Source organism: Cladophialophora carrionii, assembly GCF_000365165.1.
Source record: "Cladophialophora carrionii CBS 160.54 unplaced genomic scaffold supercont1.4, whole genome shotgun sequence".
NCBI lineage: Eukaryota > Fungi > Ascomycota > Eurotiomycetes > Chaetothyriales > Herpotrichiellaceae > Cladophialophora > Cladophialophora carrionii.
Genome location: NW_008481829.1, coordinates 91,694 through 111,447, shown reverse-complemented (window position 1 = coordinate 111,447; position 19,754 = coordinate 91,694). Strand labels below are relative to the sequence as shown.

The following is a 19,754-nucleotide window of genomic DNA, read 5'->3' as shown; positions in this document are numbered from 1 at the left end:
AGAGAAGATCAGGCGAGCAGCAGTAGCAGGTGTGTTTGTGAGGGACAGACGTTGCGGAGAGCTGCTTTTCATCTACTGTAGTCGCGCAGGTCAACACAGGCGGACGGAGGACGGTCGGTCACAGACAGGTAATTGAATTCACTTGTACGAGTACTCTACCTAGGTATCTATCTACCTTTATATACCAAAAGCCCCAATGTCGAATCATGGAGCTCCTCTGGATCCGGGGCAGCTCGAAGGCCGCGAACAACCACGCCAGCGAGGACAGTCAAGAGGGGGGCACTCCTGCACGACATAGGCGCTCTCGGCGTGTTTGGGCTCCTCAAGCTTCAGCAGACTCGGAGCACTTGACGTGCATACATTGCATGCATTGAGGCATGTCATTGTTGAGGAGCACCCGCATACACTCACATACTGTAGGCTGTAGCGTTTTAGGGCGCCACCGTGCGCAAAGAGTCCGAGACCAGTAGCCTTCATCGCGGGTCGACGATCGCGCACTGATCCCCCAGTGCCTGCTGTTCCTTTCCCCAAACGATCGGCCTCGCCAGCTGCTGCTGCCCGACGCGCTAAAACAACAAACAAATGGCGTAGAGGTACTCCCTTGTGCCAGCGATCACGGAGACAGGTCCGCTCTTCGCCGTCGAGGGCCGCGGGACGAGTAATGAATGATGAATGCAACGAGCGGGGATACCAGTACTCAGTATGAGGTATGTATTCATAGTCGGAGTGAGCGCGAGAGAGTAGAGTGGATAGACTTGCGCGGAGTTTGGAGTACCGAGCTTCGCAATAAGAGTACGTAGGTACCTACAATACTCCCTCGCTCCGTACAAACAACACTTGAACCCATAATTCATACATAGTAGATGAAGAGCTATGCATCCTTTGGAAGCTACGGAGGAGCTCTTTTGTTTCAAGGCGTGTATCGCACCATGTGAAGCTTACCTACAGTACGTGGAGCCTATTATCGAGTTAACACTTGCTACAGCTCAATCTCACTAATTGGAACGGAGTACTCCGTTCCTCGAGTACCTACTGTAGTTCGCTGGACGACATGCCAACTACCCAGATCGTACCTAGCGAGAATCCCCTGGCTAGAGCTCTTCGGGCCATACAATCTTTGCCTTTTCCTGCCAGCAGCAGCTCAGTATCTATCCCTGCTGTGCGAAGCAACAAAGTCCCTTTCACAGCATCGAACTGCTCGTACTCCGTACGCAATAGCCTGGTGTTGTACAACAGAACCCTGATGACATTGTTTAGGTGCATGTCAGCAAGGCTATGGGAGCCTGCCACGTGATCACATCGTGCAATAATATTCCTGTTCAATTGAAAGGACTACAAGGAGCTCGCGTGAGGATTTACTGTCCCATTCATGGCTTTGAAACAAGATCTTCACCATTTGAGGGATCTTAGTTGATGCTTGACAAAGTCAACTTTACGTTTGTTCCAACGGCTGTCTGAGGACTCTGCCTCGCACGAAAGATTCCTATGCACAATATGTCTTCCTACTAACAGCAATCCAAAGGAGTTCTTCGACATGATGGCTCGGGCAAACCCGAATCTACCAGTTCCCCCTTCGTTTCCATCTCCTGCTGAAGTCAGAAAAAATGCCAACGGCCTATTCCAGAGAGATCTTCGGTAGCTGGACCACCCTCCGAGACATTTTGGGACGTCGCGAGGAGGTGATTCGAAAACGCTGGGTGAACAAGACAAAAGAACAACGCAAGAAAGTTCTCTTCGCCGCTTGGCCAGGCATGCCCCGAGCGACATCGACTCGATTTCTACGAGCTTGAGAAGACCGGATCCCGTGCTGCGTCCAGAAATATCGAGGCTTTCAAATATCCCCATGTCAACCAAGAAGATCTTCTTCAAGGCAGAGGATTGTTATTATTCTTAGATTCACGCGGTCGAAATCCACCCCAGACCTTCGCCCACGCCGATCTCAACGCAACGCATGTTGGACAGACTAGCAAGATGATCATACCGGTATTCCTCAACGAATACACAATGTACATCGCTAGCGAATCAGAGCTAGATAGCTACAGTCGCCTGGTTAGCTGGGACGATGACGACGACGTATTCATACTGCAGCATAATTGTCTCTAGTTCCAGCCTGGGACGCCGCTTCTCGTTGTAGAGATTCAGAGCAGGATCCATTCTTTCCTTCTTGATTGCTGCTTCCAACTATTCCACGATGTCCCACGGGACGAGCTGACCAGCCTCCAGCTTCCTGGGCAACCAGAGCCGCCCCCGATTGTTGCTTCTGGGACCTCCTATGCACAACTTTCTTCAGTAGCAGCAGAAGCGCCATACAGACTACCGGCCAAGCTTGATACACGTCGACTTGTTATCCTAGTAGAGGCCAAGCGAGCTGCTGCCGAAGACCATGTTTGGGATCTCAGAGAAGATCCAGGGTATTTCGCATCGGTGGCCGTTGATCAAGCGCAGCATCGCCAGGAAAGCCTTCTCGACATAAGGGGCCAAGGCCATCCACACGACGATAACGAAGTTTTCTGGAACCGAGTGATAGGAAGCGTGGCGAGCGAGGCTTACATATCCTTTCTCAGTTGGGATTTGCTTTACAACTACGCAGTCAGTCTCGACGATGCATTCAAATCTGCCCGAACCCTTGACCATGACCAACCTCTGCCCGAGAAGCTCGAGGCCGCCCTGGTGGAGTTGTGCATCGCTGCCGAAATGGTCTCAAAAGGTCTGATTAGAGCTCTGAAATCCAGCGTGCCAGCTTCGCCACCAATGCGCGAGCGCTTTGTTCGAGAACCCCAACAACCAGGAACAAGAACCCTAGCGCAGCTTTCTAACCGTGTAGATGAGTTACAGCGATGCGTTGACCACGATTCTGGTCAGAAGGGCAGAATGTCGTCCTGTGTCACCGGGTATTTCTCCGACCTAGCCCTCATTGCGCAAATTGTTCTGCAGGTAAAGACCTTCTTTCCATGGGCCGCGGGTTGGAAATAGAGATGAGCCCGGAGACCCGGGGTCCAGGATACACTAAAGCAACTGAAGACGCAGCAACTGTGTATCAATTTTTCCGTGAAGACATCACTCCGAACCTCGCGCGCATCGTCGTCCCACTCTCACGACACTTGAAATATCCCAAGGAAAGGGCCCACAACCTGACAAACGTGAACGCCTGCCGCCAGGCCGAAGGTCAACTGGATAGGTTGTGGAAGGTGGTCGATGCGCATTTTCGAAAACATACCAGCAAGACACTTCACGAGAGATTCCTCCGTCGCGGTGTGAAAGCTGGAGAGATCCATCGCACGCCAGAATGGACACCTCCACCAAGACTGTCCCCGCCGCCTGACAAGGACAAAGAAAATGAAGCTCTTGGCGACTCATTTTCCCGAGGCCTTGATATCGAACCCGACACACCAGGCAAATTCAAAGGACCCGAAGTGTTTCGAGCATCCAAGATCAAAACCCGCAGCCCATCTCACCCGCCCGATTCCGGCGGCGGCGCAACACCACCTGTACCCGACGAACCGACTTCCTGTTCGACGCCCGCCTCGCCAGTCTTCACCCTCCCGCGACGCGCATACAAAGTCTTCGCCGCTCCCTTCCCAACACCCTCCAACCCCTCCCACCAGGGCGGCGAAATGGCCTGGACGGATTGCCTGCACGCCATGACGAGCATCGGCTTCGCAGCGTAGAAGCTTTATGGCTCCGTATGGCAGTTTACCCCGCCGGACGGATTAGATTTGGGCAACACGAACGTTCGGGGAATTCATATCTACGAACCGCATCCAGCGCCGAAGATGGAGCTCGGCGCGGCGAGACGGGTCGGGAGACGATTGGGACGGAGGTATGGACTTGGCGCAGAGAGGTCTGCTTTGGCGTGAAGGAGGCAATTGGGGAGGGAGAGGAGATGAGAGGAAGACATTGAATTTCGTTCGAAAGGTCTTGTTTACGAGTGTGTCAAAGTGATTTAGTAAAGGCCAACAGATTGCTTGCCGCTTGATCAGACCGGATTGAGTGAAATACTGTGGTGCCAACCCTTCTAATTGTAACCGAGTCACCTAAGGTAGTTGTCCAAAATACAGGGTACAGGGAAGGGATTTCTTCTAGAGGGCAACATCATTACTGTACCCCAGCCCGACAGTTCCAGCATCGTGGAAGAATGGAGCCATGTTGTGATCCCCTAGTATCTCAAGACCAGGTCTCGTCGTATAGAGTTAAAAATTGACCAAATCGATATGACAGACGAGGAGGAAGAGAGAAGACTACTCGTAAGGGCTCAGGCGGACAACAGGAACACTCGGGGAGCGGTCAGGGGAAGCAGCAGGTGAGCCAGAGGGTGAGCAAAGCGGCGAGCGGCTAATCACAAAGGGAAGATGAAGAACAGGCTCTTTTGCATGATATGATACGAGGGTACTCGTACTCTGTACGTATCTCAGGCAAAGTAGGTACTCGTACTCAGCCACGTTCGGAGCCGACAAAACTTCGCAAGGTCGCTTGGCGTCGCCGGCCTTGAATGTTGCGTGGTGGATTGTGTGGGGTCTCGAAGGTAACGAGGACACGCCGCCACCCGCGCCACAGAATCCATCGGCTTGGCAACAATTACGTAAGTCACGTTCTTGTAGCATGTCACGTGCGTGTTTCCCCATTCGAACTCCTAGCCAGCTCCGGCTTCCGGCTGTTTGTCGTCAGAACTAAGCCGGCAGCAGCGCCGCATATACTCTTATCACTCTATCAATATCGACCTATCTAGCACTGGCAGTGACGATAGGTTGCAGCTTGGCAACAAAGGATGGTACATTTTCCATGGCCCGAGCTACAGTATTCAGCAGTCCCATTTCGCTTTTAGAAGTCTGTCATCTACGATCCCCGTGCCTCTGCGTTCTTCGCAGTAACCAGTCCCTCTACACTGTAGGTGTAGGGCCTTTCGCCGACTCGGAGCAGGAATTTCTCGATTGTTTCGTCCATGCAGAACAGCACTCGTTGCAGGTCGTTCGTGTGGTCCAGAAGGCAAATAGACTTCCACGTTCCAACGACGAAGAATACATCCGAGGCAAGCGACATCATGGCACTAACGCTACGCCGCTGGCTCATGGGCGAGTGGACGAGCTCTTCTTCACTCCGCGGTAGACAGATAACGGCAACTTTCCGAGAGAGGCCTTGAGCCGAAGCGACGTGTTCGATGGTTACGGCCGACCAGCCATTGCTCGTGGACTTGAATGTTAGAAGATCGTGATACTCGCGCGAGCCATGAACCACGATTATTTCATCTGCTTTGCACGCATCGCTGCAAAGTAACGCGTTTACGACCGTCTCCACACAGCTAACTTCGGGGTCGATGCTTTCATTTCGCCTGTCACGGATGTCGAAGAAATGTGCAAACGAAGAGATCCTCGCGGTGCCTCCACGATTGTCCTCGATCCGCACACCTGCCTCGAATCTCGTCAGGAGTTTGGTCAAGAACGGCCCTGGGTTGGTCGTGCTTCGTGCCGCTGAAATTAGGCTGCGATAGAAGACAAAGCTTGTCAGATACCACAGGTCCGAGTGCGTCAAGTAGTTGACGTCGAGCAGTTGCCGGGGCCATTCTCTGTCCATCATGCTCTCAAAGATCGATTTATCCCAGGCCATGCGTCCCGCTGCTGTGGATGCGGAAGGACTACTTTGGATGTGGTCGCCCAGGAGAACCAACCGGGTCAGGGACTCTAAATGCGCAGAGATTGGGACAATCAATTCGTAATGCCTGATGCTGCCAGCATCGTCACCGATAAGGACCTGAGCATCCCAGTGTTTCAGGAGTCGCTCAATCCCAGACGTTGCGTACGTGCAAATGACGACTCGAACATCTTGGAGCTCGTCTGTCGTGCGCGGCAAGAATCGCAGATGTCCGAACCGAACACCGCATAGATGTTGACGTATGCTGAACCCGGAATCGATCTGGTCCGCTGCAGCATTTGACCTCGAGCAAACGAGGATCTTCGTTTTCGGAGCCTTACGTAGGATAGCCTCCGTCGCGAAGACGATAGTCGCCGTCAATGCACAGCCACGGGGAGCGTGAATGAGTGACACTGGGTACGCGAAGATGTTCTGAATCGCCTTCTGCTGAGACGGGTTGATGTCATCGAAAGGGGAGAAATCGACCGAACACCCCTTTTCTGCGAGTGGCACAACGTCTCTGACGGCCTTGCCTTGGTACTCAAACATTGCTTTGATGGGTAATCGATATGTGGTGTTCGTTTCTGGTCCTGATAATGAAGTCCTCATTGCTCTTACCGCTGCCGTAATCGCTCCGCCGTCCACTCGTTCGGCTTTCATGGCGGCTTCTTCAGCGTCGAGGAAGGCCATCATATGCGGGTCAAGCGTCTCTGAGGTACCCGAAACACCATCCATCATCACATCGCGGTCTGGCTGCCGGGTATCTTTGCGGGCGTGGCCAAGCTTTGCTTCGGTTATGAGTCGGACAATTAACTCAGAATGCCATTTCCGGCTGCGAAAAGCGTCCAACAAATGCAGCTTGACCCAGGTGAACAGCTTATATGATCGAGCGAGAGGAAAGACGTTTGTGGTAGCCAAAGAATTCCTCAGGGTGTCATGCTCACGGGAAAGGGTAGCAGTCGGCGAATCGTCAAGCATGCGCACAACCAGCTGCGTGTTGGGTTGGCCGCCAGCATTTGGGGTCCACGAGTCATATCGCGGATCTAGATAAACCCAGTCACCTCCAGCATTGCGCTTCTTCAAGGCCTCGAATAGAACCTGCTTCGGTTCGTACTCAACTGTGAACCTGTGGTTGCCGATAACGTTCCAGATTTTCACACTTCCGTCATACCGGATCTCACAATGGTATTCGGAACGAGGGTTGGCGGACCCTGTCCCAAGGTCGATGTACTTGCTAGTACTTCCAGTCTCAATCTGGTAGGAAATTCGTACGCGCGACTCGACAGATTCACCTAGGGCTTGTGGACGCTTGTTGTCTGGGTGGCTGTGGAAGGACATGGTTCGACGGTCAGGGGAAAGAGACATCGGCTACTTTTAACAGTGAAATCCAGCAGGCAGAACCTTCATCGCCCGTATGTAGATCGAGACATGCACATCGGTCGGGTGTCTTCGGACGTTGTTATATTAGCAAGGACCCGGCCGCTGCCTAACTACTGCATATGCGCAAGACCTGAGCAGAAAGGAAGCGAGCTTGTGTAGGTCCAGCGTTTGCCGACAGAACTGGCGAACGGCAGGAGGCAGCAAAGGCACTGGACCGGCCTAGGACGCGTCTATCAGCCCTGCATTTGGCTGAGGAGCGGTGAGGCTGGAAATGGTGTGGAGCTTACTAGGAAAAGAACATCATTCCAATGTCGACGCTGCGCTGAAAGAACAAGTTATTGTATTTTTGAGATGGCGGTGATCCAGGGAATGCTTGAACAGACTGAATGACGCCGAAGTGCGTTTAGAAGACCACACAGCGCAGGCAGCGACGGGATTGTAATGTGTTGGAGGGGGAAGTATGGAGTAGGTCCGACAGCAACGCAGAGAGAATGCGCAATATTGAGTGTATCGACAGCGGGATAGCACAGAACTCCAGAAAACGCGGTACTTGTGCGTCAATACGCGGGCAGCTGAAGAAAGAGCATACTCAGGTTCTCGTCGTTGGAAGAGGATCGCTGCCATGCAGGATTTCATTGGTCAACGAAACGCCTGGATCTACCGCAGCAGACTGAGCAAAGGCGGCAGGGTGTGAAACGGACTCGGAAGCGGCTGTTCTGCACGAGTCGTTAGCTAGCAGTCTCGCGGCCTTTGTACTTTTGATGTTCTGCGACAAGGGAAGATGTTGGGGGAATTGTCTTGGCTGCCATTCAATTCTTCGTCGGATGGAGACTGCAACAAGCGGCACCGTAGAGGTTGCCAGGACGCAAAGAGCAGGAACGGGAGCTGTGTACTGTGTTACACCTAGCTGCTGTCATGAGTGTCATTACGCCACTCTTTGCCCAGGCCAAGATAAGTAGGAGGTTAACAAGTCGTGACAGTACCCAGTAGAGTAAAGGCTGAGAACAACAAGGCTGTACGGGGAGTTCCAGGCATCCACCGTCGCGAAGGTGGGTACTCCGAGGTGAAGATCAGGTTCGGATATGGGGCTCCCGACACTGACGCGTCGCTGCGGTTGGTTCTGGCGGTGCCTGGTGCCCCCCGAGTCTCCAACCTCCAGTGAATTAAGGCCTGGAGAGGCTGAAGCGCCAGAAAGGCAGGGAAGCCTAGCTCGGTTAACGCAAACGAGGCAGCAACGTCACTGTCTCACTCGGCACGCTTGAAAAGCTGCGCCCAGGCGTTCATGCAACCTGTGAGTGCTCCCCATAGGCTGTCACGACCGCATTTCGCCTTGCACGCGATGAGTTAGGCGCTGAACAAATTCGAACCACCTTCACTACGACCTTCTTTTGCCCGTCGCCATCCTTCAATCTCCCATACCCTCAGAAGGCTTTGGCAGTCAACATGGATCAGAACAATCTCAGGCGCAAAGACACCACCAAAGGCCCGCCTCTGCGCATTCTCTCACTCGGTTCGTGAACCTCTCCGTGTATTTGCCGCGATACACTGACGCAGGTAGATGGCGGAGGCGTGCGCGGCTATTCCATGCTCATTATCCTTCGAGAACTGATGCACAGAGTCTACGTCGAGACCGAAGGGAAACCGCCCGACGGCCAGACTGGCACCCCGAAGCCATGCGACTACTTCGATCTCATTGGCGGCACCGGTACGGGAGGACTGATCGCTATCATGCTAGGCCGACTGCGCATGGATCTTGAGACGTGCATGGACGTCTATGTGAAGATGACGAGAAAAGTGTTTGAGACCGACAAGACATTCGCAGGCATTCCCTACAAACATACGCTTTTTAAGGCGTCCAAACTAGAGGAGGCCATCAAGCTATGTGTCCAGGAACACACACTATTCGAAGACGAGGGAAACGACGGCACAGCATCCGGGGGAAGAGAGTTTCAAGATCTAACGAGCCCCCTGAGCACCGCGAGCACCGCTGCAATGAGAAGATCAATGAGCATCAGGAGCAATAACTCGATCAACAGCCCCTCAACACCGATCCGCAACTCTATCGTCTCTCCGTCCTTCCCAGCTTGGGGCAACGCCAACGCAAGTCTATACGACCACCGGCCCAACCGAACCAAGACGTAAGTGAGCCTTTTAGGTGCAGACTTAAGCCATAACTGACAGCACTAGTGCGGTCACTGCGGTGCTACAAGGTACCAATCCTCGAACTGGTACATCTATCCTACTACGGAGTTACGACAGCCGCAAAGAGCCTCCTCCTGAATACAACTGCAAGATCTGGGAAGCTGGGAGAGCCACATCCGCTGTGGGTCTGGCCTTCAAGCCAATCCAAATCGGCCAGACCGTCTTCATCGACGAGGGCGCAGGAAAGTACAATCCAGCACCACAGCTTCTCGAAGAGGCAGCAGTGAACGAGTGGCCGGGTCGAGAGGTTGGCGCCTTTATCAGCATTGGCACAGGGAAACGTCCAGAAGGCACGAACGCCCGACAACATGAGTGGTGGGAAGGATTCGTTGGCGGCAGTATGGGGGCTTTTGCCGAAGCTCGACGCCGGCTTGTTGCTAAGATCGAGGGCTGTGAGGAGACGCACCAACAAATGCTCAAGACAGAGCTCGCTAAGCGCGGAGTGCCTGTCGAGAACTATTGCCGGCTGAACGTCTCTGTTGGCCTAGGCGAATTCGCCATGAATGAATGGCAGTATCTGTCGCCGATGACGATCAACACGAGGAAGTACCTGAATGAACCACCGGTACAGAAGGCACTAATGGAGATGGCGACCAAGATCGCCAAGATCGAGCTGATGAAACGACGACAAGAACGCCTCGCTCAATACACCCAGGAGTCTAGCTGGTCACTGAGACAGAGTAACCTGCCTCCAACCCCGTCTCACCCACACGCGGTTGAGCTACCTGCCGACGAAGAAACATACCAAACCACACCTCCTCAGCATTATCGTGTACCTGGAAACCCTCCATATCCAGACCAATATGCTCCATCAGAAGACAAGTTCGTGCTGGTTCCTGGAGAATCAACCCCCCCACGGTTGTCGAGCGATTTGCCATACCGAGGAAGAGACGACAAGATGGTGGTGCACCAACCACCTTCTGTCTCTGCATATAATCAGTCGCAACTACCACCCCCCAGACCTCCCAAAACTCCCATCAACGATCCAGCCCCTTCTGTTCGTCCTCTACATCATATCTCACCCGTCAGGCCTTATGGCGCACCGCGGCCCCCTTATCCCGACGACGACGAGGCGCCACCACAGGTCAACAGGTACAAGAAGCCAGAGTTCATTCCGAGATGAGCAGGGCAGCTGGTGGTGGGATTGTCTCACTCTATCGACAATTTGCAATGCCGGAGCGTTGGGAAGTCCAGCCAATCGCAAATGATTGTACGAGTTCATGAATCTTACTTTTGGTCACATAGATACCCACATGAGTATATAGGTATTGGTATACAACCATCTAAATGTTTTTCTTTAGTAGAGGAAGCAGAAACCTGCACCTTACCAGGGATTCGTCTGTCAAGAGAGATCCCTGTAATTGAGGTCCGCCGTACTTCTATTCCGGCGGAGCACAGGCCCTGACCCGCCCTCGCCACAGCCCAGTGGCACTTTGTTCTTGGTCGTCTGCCTCGTATCTCAACTGGGCGATTCAGTCTTCGCTGTCCCTCTGCTCAGAGCACAATGTAAAATGCCGGCGGCCACGTCTCAGCCGCCGGTCAAGCTTTCGCTTCCCTTGGTGAGTCTTCCTTGATGTAGCACTATCTATGTATGAAGGCCACGACACCTTCTTCCGCCCTTGTTTGTTAACCGGTTCGCAGCAATTCCAGCAGGAAATCTATCAACTATTGCGCGCAGAAGATGTCCTAGTCATACTCGCTCGAGGATTGGGCCTCCTGAAAATCGTGACCAATCTGTTGCATACATACGATGCAGCAGGCAATTCGCTAGTCATCATCGTAGGAGCGGAAGATCGTGAAAATGAGTGGATCGGCGAAGCACTGGCAGAGCACTATGCGATCTCCCGAACTCCTCTGGCGAAAGGCCTTCGCGTCATCAATACTGACAAGGCCACAGTGACAGCACGGGAAAAGATCTACTCAGAGGGGGGCATCGTCTCAGTCACCGGCCGCATCTTGATTGTGGATCTCCTCTCCAAACTGCTGGACCCAGAAACTGTGACCGGGCTTGTGGTTCTCCATGCGGAGCGAGTCGTCGCTACCAGTATCGAAGCGTTCATCGTCAGAAGCTTCAGACAGCACAACAAAATCGGCTTTCTCAAAGCCTTCAGCGACTCTCCGGAACCACTGATCTCATCATATGCACCCCTGGCGAGCATGATGCGAAACCTCTTCTTGAGAAAGCCTTCCCTATGGCCAAGATTCCACGTCTCCATTGCGCAAAGCCTAGAGGGCAAGAAGAAAGCGGAAGTCATTGAGTTGGAGATCGAAATGACAGCACCCATGAAAGCAATCCAGCAGGCCGTCATGGAATGCGTCGAGACCAGTATATCAGAACTCAAGAAGGCCAATTCAGGCCTTGAGATGGACGACTGGACGCTAGACTCTGCCTTGCACCAAAACTTTGACGCCATTGTTCGTAGGCAACTTGACCCGGTCTGGCACCGAATCAGTTGGCGAACGAAACAGATCGCAAATGACCTGACAGTGTTGCGGACCATCCTACACTCTCTTCTCAGCTACGACTGCGTGTCGCTTCTCAAATATCTCGACACCGTCCTTGCGACGCATTCTCCACCGCCTAATTCCAGGCAGCAAGATCAATCGCCTTGGCTGTACATGGATGCCGCTGCAGTCATCTTCAACTCAGCCAGGGGCAGAGTATACTCTGGAAAAGTCGAAGACCACGGCGCTCTGCCCACGTCGAAGCTGCCCGATTCTTTGACGCCGGTCCTGGAAGAGCAACCAAAATGGGCGGTCCTTGCGGAACTCTTACAGGAAATTGAGACTGATGCATATCTGATGCCGACACGAAGCGACTCCAACGAGACGATATTGGTGATGTGTAATGACCTGAGGACCTGCCGGCAAATACGCGAATATCTTCAGACCATGCACGTAAAGCCCACTCCGCAAGACACGAATGATGGTCGAGCTCCTCACGAGATCGAAGAGCAGGAAGCGAAGGGCTCTGCAGAGTTTATGTTACGACGAAAGCTTCGAGAGTACCTAGTATGGAGAGATACATTTAGCCAAGTCAGCTCCTCACTCTTCGAGGAGAACCAGAAATCGCTCAACAACATCAAAGGGAACAATACCGCCTCTGCTCGCCTCAACAGCAAGGCACCGGCAAACAAGCGAAGACGCGTCAGAGGTGGAGGTGCTTCAGGGCTCAATCCCTTCCGCACAGCTAGTGGGGCAGTTGCCATGGTCGAGGACAAAGCAGCACACGTTGCCAGTCTGCTTGCAGATCTGCGACCGACAGGGGCCGAAGCCCTTCAGAAAGAAGATGTGATGGTTGACGATTTGACCGAAGCTGGAGAAGACTTTTTTGAGTTGTATACCCCGGAAGACCAAATCGTTGTACACCCATATGACGGCGACCAAGACGACCAACTGCTCGAAGAGATCAGGCCGAAGTACATCATCATGTTTTCACCATCCGCAGATTTCATACGGAGGGTCGAGGTGTACAGATCAAGTCATTCAGATCGGAGTGTTCGAGTTTATTTTCTCTATTACGGCAACAGTGTCGAAGAACAGCGGTACCTATCCGCGGTTCGACGAGAGAAAGACGCTTTTACAAAGCTCATCAAAGAGCGGGGCAGCATGGCAGTCACCCTCGCTGACGCTAACGTTGACCCGGAGGAGGCATTTTTGCGTACTGTCAATACTAGGATTGCAGGCGGCGGACGACTTGCAGCCACGGCAGCCCCTCCACGCGTGGTTGTCGATGTCAGAGAGTTTCGTTCATCATTGCCAAGTTTGCTCCACGGCCGAAGTATGCAAATAGTGCCGTGTCAACTTACCGTTGCCGACTACGTCCTTTCGCCCGATATCTGCGTGGAGCGGAAGTCGATTCCGGACCTGATCGGTTCGTTCAACAATGGACGGCTCTACAATCAAGCAGAGACGATGCTTCAGCATTACAAGTATCCGTTCTTGCTGATCGAGTTTGACCAGAACAAGTCCTTCACCCTGGATCCATTCGCCGACTTATCGGGCACGTTGAAAGCGCCCGATGCCGAGACGAGGAGCTTGCAAACGAAACTTGTTCTTCTCACGATCCGATTTCCCCGACTGAAGATCATCTGGGCATCATCACCATACCAGACTGCCGAAATCTTCGAAGAACTCAAGAAACAGCAGGAAGAGCCAGATCCATATAAAGCGGTACAGGTCGGCTTAGCCGCTGGCGAAGACCCGGAAGAGAGGACGTTTAACACAGGTCCTCAGGAATTGCTGCGAACCATCCCGGGAGTGACTGACAAAAATGCAAGTCGGCTGTACCTGGAAACTCGAAATGTGCTAGAGGTTGCCAACATGAGCCTCGAAGAGCTGGATCCCCTTGTTGGCCGAGAAGCTGGGCGCCAGATTGTCCGATTCTTCACTCGGAGGGTCGGTGACGAGGAGGATCAAATCATGTGAGCCATTGATCAGATTACGGAGTATCAATTCGAAAGCCGTGAAGATCAATCTGTGAACGCACACTCGGTCCATTGGAGCGTGCCTGACCTCAATACGAGACAGAACAGGGCCGCTCCACGCATCTCACAGCCTCATTGGAACCCAGCATCCAGCTCGCCTCGACGACTCGGATATAATACTTTGACGTGGCTTTACGACGGTAAACGACCGAGCCCAGGGTCACTGTGTCTTGAGATATGCCTACCTCATGGGGTATGTCAAGAGCTTCCCTTTGCCCTATACTACTACCTTCGGTGTAGCCACACCAATAGGGATGGGAGTTGTGTCACACTGGCTGCCGGCGCTGGCTTTTCTCCCACGTTATCTTCATCGCTCGAACTACTGTCTCTTCCACCAGTCTCGACTATACCAACAAGTCCGCTAAATGCCAATATCAGACCGGCATGAAGCGGACCGTGGACAACTGTATTGTCACCCCAATCTTCGAGCCAGAGTTCAGGCATCTACATCATAAATACAATTGTCTAACCCAGCTCAACTCCGCTTGCCCCTCCATCACCAATACCGAACCCGACTCTGCCACCCCAGCAAAATTCTCCAGTCACAATCGGCTGGAGTGAGCACCATGGGTGTGACTACAGAGCTTCAGCCTACAGTTGCTGCTATACCACAGGCCGCGGATTCCCGGTACGTTGACAAGCGCTCAGGGTGGAGGCTCAATGAGCCCATTGGGGCCACCGGGGCGTACAGGCGCGGACAGGAGGAGTCTGGGATCTTGGGAATGGCTAATAGGTGCGGTGGGCGCTCTATGTGGTGTAGTGCAATGGCGGCAGTCACTGGGTTCAGAAACCGGCTCCAAATTACCTGTGCAGAATCATCAACAAATGGAAGGACACTTCGTGCCTTGGAATTTGAATCAACATGCATAGCAGCATTCGTGTGTAAACAAAGAACGTTTTGCAAACTTCTAATTCAAAACTGAATCCAGCGCCCGAACTCCCATCGGTCATGATCACGGTCGTATTTGAGTAATGCTGTTCATAAGACTGCTGCACCACCCCATCAAAGGCATTGGAGCAGCCACGTCAATCTCGATGGATGCAAAAGCAACGCCGCTCTCCGTCTAGATGTCGTCGATGTCGACATCCTTGTCCGAGTCGCTGTCCCGATCCTCGTCGAACTCGACGTTGTCGTCCACGCCCTCATGACCGTAGGTATCCGTCTCGTTGATCTTCGCACTCTCGGGCAATTCTCCGTACGCCTTGAGTGATCTCGCCTCGTCGGCACTGTACTTCAGAATCACATCGCCCTTCTCGTCCTGATAATCCCGCAGCGACAGCAAGATGATGTCTCCCTGGTTGATCCAGACCTTCTTGCGTAGTTTTCCCCGGATGTGAGCGAGGCGCTTCTCGCCGTCGAAGCACAGAGCCTCGAGCCGGCCGTTGCCTAACATCTTCAGCACCTGAGCATATTCTTGGCCCTCTTCCTTGAAGGTGAGTTCGCGCTTTTCGTTGTCGTTTTCGTTCTTGCCTCGACGTCGATTTTTACCACCCTAGACATACGTGAGCTAGTGCAAATGTCCAGGGTTTTGTGTAGAGGTGGTTGTTGGCTGCTGTTTGTGGCCCTCGCTGGTGGCGGGGTATTTGTGTGGAATGAGGCAGGCGGCATGCGGTGTGGCGGCTGTGGAAGTGGGATGTTGCAGACTCACCTTTCCCTTATTCTTAGGCATGTTGAGCGGTTCTCAGCAGGAGAGTGTGTCGGTCTGTCAGTGTGGAGTGATAGCCGGTTCGTGAGAAATTGTTCTAGTGGACTGCCTCTCGGAGGGGTGGTGTAGGTGATTTTGGGAAGAATGACTGCGAAATAAAGCGAAGATCAGTGCGCGGGCGGTTGACGTTGTTTGTGCCTGCGCCTGCAACGAGGCTCGCAGTCATTGGGTGCGGCAGACACTAATTAACGTGAGGCACGTGATTGGCAGGCCCCCCAAAGCATTCCTTGCATTGTTCGTGCGCCGCCCAGGCCGCCTCCCCAAGGTCCTTTCTCTCGCCGGGCAAAGATGTCTCTTCGATGGCACCTGTTGCGCTCAGTCGCTCTTTCAGAAACCTCCCAGTCCCAGCAGCGCTAGGCTTCGGACTAAAAGCACGTTACACTCCCAGCGAGAATGTCCCGACACTCTTCGACCATAAATTTATCGTCGATCGGTACAGCCCCAAACGCGCTGCAGTGGTCGACTATTACTCGCGACTCCCTCCTGACAGACTCTCCTGGCGTGTCATCACCAACATCAGCTCCAAGCAGGTCAACAAAGCCGTGCTGCGCAACCGCCTGAAGCGAAGATGGGCCGGCGCATTTGCAGAAGCGCTGAAAAATCATGGCTACTATCACAACGGGAGGAAGCGAACGGGACCAAAAGACGGCAAGAAATATATCCCTGGTCTGAGAGGCACGCTTGAAATCCTCATATTCGCTGATCGTGGCATCACTTGTCCTCACCACGAACTCGTCGGCGCGTCTAACGCCTTGGTCAAGTCTTTGGTCCGGAAGGTGCAACAGCTGGAACCTAAAGTCAAATCCGGGCAAGACAAGGAACATTGGGATGGTGGAGAGAGCACCCAGGCTCCCAGAGAAGTTTCATCATCGCTTTGGTCTCTCTGGCGGAAACTCCTGTGAGCGAGACGGTTGCCCCCTTTGGCAAACAACTGGATTCCGCATGAGCGCCGAGGAATGCTTTTCCAACGGCACTAACTGTGTTTCGTCCCTTTTCTAGACGCAGATGTTGCCCTTCAGAGGACCAATCCTTCCAACCAGTTCGGAATTCAGAAACCCTGTTTGACTTGGTATTCGGGGTTATTTGGTATCAATGGCGGAGGAAGCGTCCACTTCGATATCTGGCCACAACCGACCTTCGTCACAGTTGTTCCCTGAGAGCTCGTCAAGCTCCTCAACAAAGATATTGCTCTCACCTGTTGCATGGAGAATGGTTCCAGAAGACCACAAGAGTGGTGTGCAAACGGGCAAGTCTGTTGGAGTTCTTCTTACTGCACCGTCGCCTTACTAGAGTCGCAAACGAGTGCTTGCGGAGCCACGTCGATGTTCTCAGGATATCATGAAGGTGGTGGCAAACCGACACGGGAAAGACTTGTAGCAAATTGCTTTCCTCGAGCAAATGAAGAAACAGGAGCAAGCTTGGGCGACATGTGATGTCAATACTCGGTTCTCATCGATGTGAAGCATCTGTGCTAATTGAGCGGCATCAGTGTCGGGTGAGAGACCCTCTCGAGCGAATGTAAATTTATTGTAGGGTGGAAAGCTTGTCTGCTCAGGACGCATGTTGCTGTAAGCCAGAAAATATCATCTGTCCTGCTTGTCTCGTTCAATTTCACTATGCCTTCACCCCTGAGGGGATCAGGAGGAATTCGCAGATGCACGTGACCTGGAATTTCCATTGACTTTCCGCTCTGCTGCAGACGCGACACCCTACTGCTCACATTCTGATTTCGCCCGTTCCCTTCAGGTCGTTCGCTTCCGTGTCCCCACGCTTCCACAGCCATACCTGAGCTCCCAAGATGCTGGTGTCCTTGACGGTGGGCAAGGTTGACGCAGGAGTTGCGGTCCTCCTCACCCAAGACAAGAGACTGGTGAGGCGGACAAGTCGCGAACTGGCGCATGGTGCTCACATTTCGCGTTAGATTGAGTTTCCCTCCATCCTACTCCCCTCGACGATCACCTCCGGCTCAATCGTCGATATCGAAGTCAAGCAGAACCATGAGGCCGAACAAAAAGCACAAGCGGCGTTCGCGGCGCTACAGACCCGGATACTCAACACCTATGGCATCAACGTCCCAGCAACGCCTGTCCTCCGACTCCGAAATGCCACTCAAACGTCCCTCGTCCTTGAATGGGACCCGATCCAGTTAGCGACCACAACTCTGCGATCGCTTGCTCTCTACCGCAATGGAAGCAAAGCAGGAAATATCCCCCGTCCGCTCGAGACGCTCAGCACGAAGATGAGCGGGCTGCAGATCGACACGGAATACTCGTTCTACCTCGTACTCAAGACAAGTGGTGGCGTGTATACGAGTAACACCCTGGCCGTCAAGACGCACACCATGAACAACTTGACCGGCATAACTGTCACTCCTGGAATCCTTCCTCCACAACTGAGAGAGAGCCTCGAGATGGCCATTGAACGCATTGGAGCCAAGATCAACGACACCATCAGAATCGATACCACCCACTTTGTTTGCACCGAAGGTCGTGGACGAGAGTGGGAAAGGGCAAATGAGATGAACATCCCGATTGTGAGACCCGAGTGGGTCGAAGGTTGTGAACGGGAAGGCAAGATCATCGGCGTTCGTGGATACTATCTCGACGCAGATCCCAAACAGAGACAAGTCGGATCTAATCCTTCACTCGCACAAGCTCGCCCTTCTACGACAACCGCGCCGCAACAAGCCGATATCCCTCAACGGCCGAAAGAACCAACACCCAAGAGCCCTGACCGAGAAAGCACAGTCAGCGGAGAGCCGGGTCCAGAGGTGCTTCCCACGCCTCCATTACAAAAAGATTTACCTCCGACACCGGCCGATGATGACGACGATGGGGACGGCGAGGAGGAAGAGGAAGAGAAAGAGCCGAACGATCATCAGGAACCCACAACTGGATCAAAAGGAAAGGGAAAAGCCACCGACGAAGAGCCAGCAGACGCGGATGATGACGATGACGACGATGAAGAAGAATCGCATGAGGCCCAACACCCATCTAAACCTAAAGATGGGAACGGCGCCGAGATGGAAGATGTCGCATTATGATGCCAGAACCAGTTTGATCTCAGAAACATTCTCACGCAGAAGCCCTGTGAGGTGGCCGTGCCCCAGAAGGACGCAGAGTGATGCATTCCGCTCGACTGCGATCGTGGTGACTTCTGCTGTCCAGTCCGTCTGGCCGTTGAGCATTAAACACATTACCATCTGGATCAAGGTCCAGGCACCGCGAGACAACAAGCACGGGAGGGAATGGCAGTACGCGCGGAAAACATCATTTCTGGGTTCAGCTTCTGTCTCCAGGAGGTAAGCTGAGCTGTGGCTGTTTGCCATGTTCGGAAGCAGACGGCTTCGAGTTATCGGCACTCGTCGTCAATGCAAACAGCTTCCTGCAGGACATGGCAGGCGTAGTCCCGAGGACCAAGAAATCTTGAGCGGATTTCGTGCTCGAGATGTCCTCGTCCCAGGCCTCGAAAGACTATTAAGGAATCGACATCGGACCAACACCTCTACTGGGAAAAATACAACATCCTCAGCAAGTCACGGAAACTCGGAGAATTATCAGTTGCACCGGTTGGTTCTATTTCCGTGGTGTCAGCATTCAGTTGGACTTAATCCCGTGCCTCGTACCCAGCCGCAAGCTTGATTGCCGATTTAGCCACTCAGAGCTCAGCCTTGTGCTGCGCATCTGCAGCCAAGCAGCCAGGACGAAGAAACAACTGATGTCGGATTTTGGCTCGTGGTCTTTTCGAAGCATGCCACGCCAGACTGGCTCAGAACACGTTGCAGCGTGCCCAGACGTCCGTGGCTGTCGAGGGATCCGAAAATCATGTATCCTAAGTATAAGAGCGAATGAACACCGGCCTGGTACGGATGGACCCTTCCTCCCAGCATCCCAACTGAATACATACCAACTGCAGAACCAACACTCTCTTTACCTCCCTTTCCTATCGTCAGTCTCTGTCTTGTTTCCTTAACACGCTCACTATCTTACTCTAATCGACACTGCACCCTTTTCAGTGTATTCATTACCTTCCACTCGTTCCAGCCAAGCCATCAGTAGCAGTCAGTTTCTACCCTTGACCAACCACTCGAAGAAAGCAAAGCACAGTCCGAAATGTACGCACAATCCATCGTGGCAGGTCTCCTCAGCATCGCGGCCTTGACTACCGCCGTACCTCTCACTGTCCGCACCTCGTCCACTACCTCTGACTTCTCGAATGGCACGTCTACCAACAGTGTTGCCTACAACAACGGCACATGGACCAACTCTTCAAGCACTGTGGCACCTTTTGCCTACAACAACGGCACATGGACCAACACTTCAAGCACTGTGGCACCTTTTGCCTACAACAACGG

The 19,754-nt window shown here is 53.1% G+C and overlaps 7 protein-coding genes across 7 annotated transcripts; 5 read left to right on the top strand and 2 right to left on the bottom strand.

Annotated features, from left to right (window-relative positions):
• Positions 1–1,604: 1,604 nt before the first annotated feature.
• Positions 1,605–3,668, top strand: G647_04706 (uncharacterized protein; the record flags this gene model as incomplete). The annotated part of the gene is made up of 4 exons (XM_008729045.1): positions 1,605–1,697; positions 1,750–2,073; positions 2,224–2,934; positions 2,988–3,668. The coding sequence occupies 4 exons, from the start codon at positions 1,605–1,607 to the stop codon at positions 3,666–3,668; spliced, it is 1,809 nt and encodes a 602-aa protein (XP_008727267.1).
• Positions 3,669–4,833: 1,165 nt separating this feature from the next.
• Positions 4,834–6,963, bottom strand: G647_04705 (uncharacterized protein; the record flags this gene model as incomplete). Its single annotated transcript, XM_008729044.1, has 1 exon — positions 4,834–6,963. The coding sequence occupies one exon, from the start codon at positions 6,961–6,963 to the stop codon at positions 4,834–4,836; it is 2,130 nt and encodes a 709-aa protein (XP_008727266.1).
• A 1,485-nt stretch (positions 6,964–8,448) lies between these two features.
• G647_04704 (uncharacterized protein) lies at positions 8,449–10,330 on the top strand (the record flags this gene model as incomplete). The annotated part of the gene is made up of 3 exons (XM_008729043.1): positions 8,449–8,515; positions 8,564–9,143; positions 9,193–10,330. The coding sequence occupies 3 exons, from the start codon at positions 8,449–8,451 to the stop codon at positions 10,328–10,330; spliced, it is 1,785 nt and encodes a 594-aa protein (XP_008727265.1).
• A 464-nt stretch (positions 10,331–10,794) lies between these two features.
• Positions 10,795–13,635, top strand: G647_04703 (uncharacterized protein; the record flags this gene model as incomplete). Its single annotated transcript, XM_008729042.1, has 1 exon — positions 10,795–13,635. One exon carries the CDS (start codon positions 10,795–10,797, stop codon positions 13,633–13,635), a length of 2,841 nt encoding a protein of 946 aa, XP_008727264.1.
• Positions 13,636–14,758: 1,123 nt separating this feature from the next.
• On the bottom strand, positions 14,759–15,364 carry G647_04702 (eukaryotic translation initiation factor 1A, Y-chromosomal; the record flags this gene model as incomplete). Its single annotated transcript, XM_008729041.1, has 2 exons — positions 14,759–15,187; positions 15,344–15,364. The coding sequence occupies 2 exons, from the start codon at positions 15,362–15,364 to the stop codon at positions 14,759–14,761; spliced, it is 450 nt and encodes a 149-aa protein (XP_008727263.1).
• A 335-nt stretch (positions 15,365–15,699) lies between these two features.
• G647_04701 (ribonuclease P protein component) lies at positions 15,700–16,302 on the top strand (the record flags this gene model as incomplete). Its single annotated transcript, XM_008729040.1, has 1 exon — positions 15,700–16,302. One exon carries the CDS (start codon positions 15,700–15,702, stop codon positions 16,300–16,302), a length of 603 nt encoding a protein of 200 aa, XP_008727262.1.
• Positions 16,303–17,198: 896 nt separating this feature from the next.
• G647_04700 (uncharacterized protein) lies at positions 17,199–18,443 on the top strand (the record flags this gene model as incomplete). The annotated part of the gene is made up of 2 exons (XM_008729039.1): positions 17,199–17,270; positions 17,322–18,443. The coding sequence occupies 2 exons, from the start codon at positions 17,199–17,201 to the stop codon at positions 18,441–18,443; spliced, it is 1,194 nt and encodes a 397-aa protein (XP_008727261.1).
• Between the last annotated feature and the right edge of the window lie 1,311 nt (positions 18,444–19,754).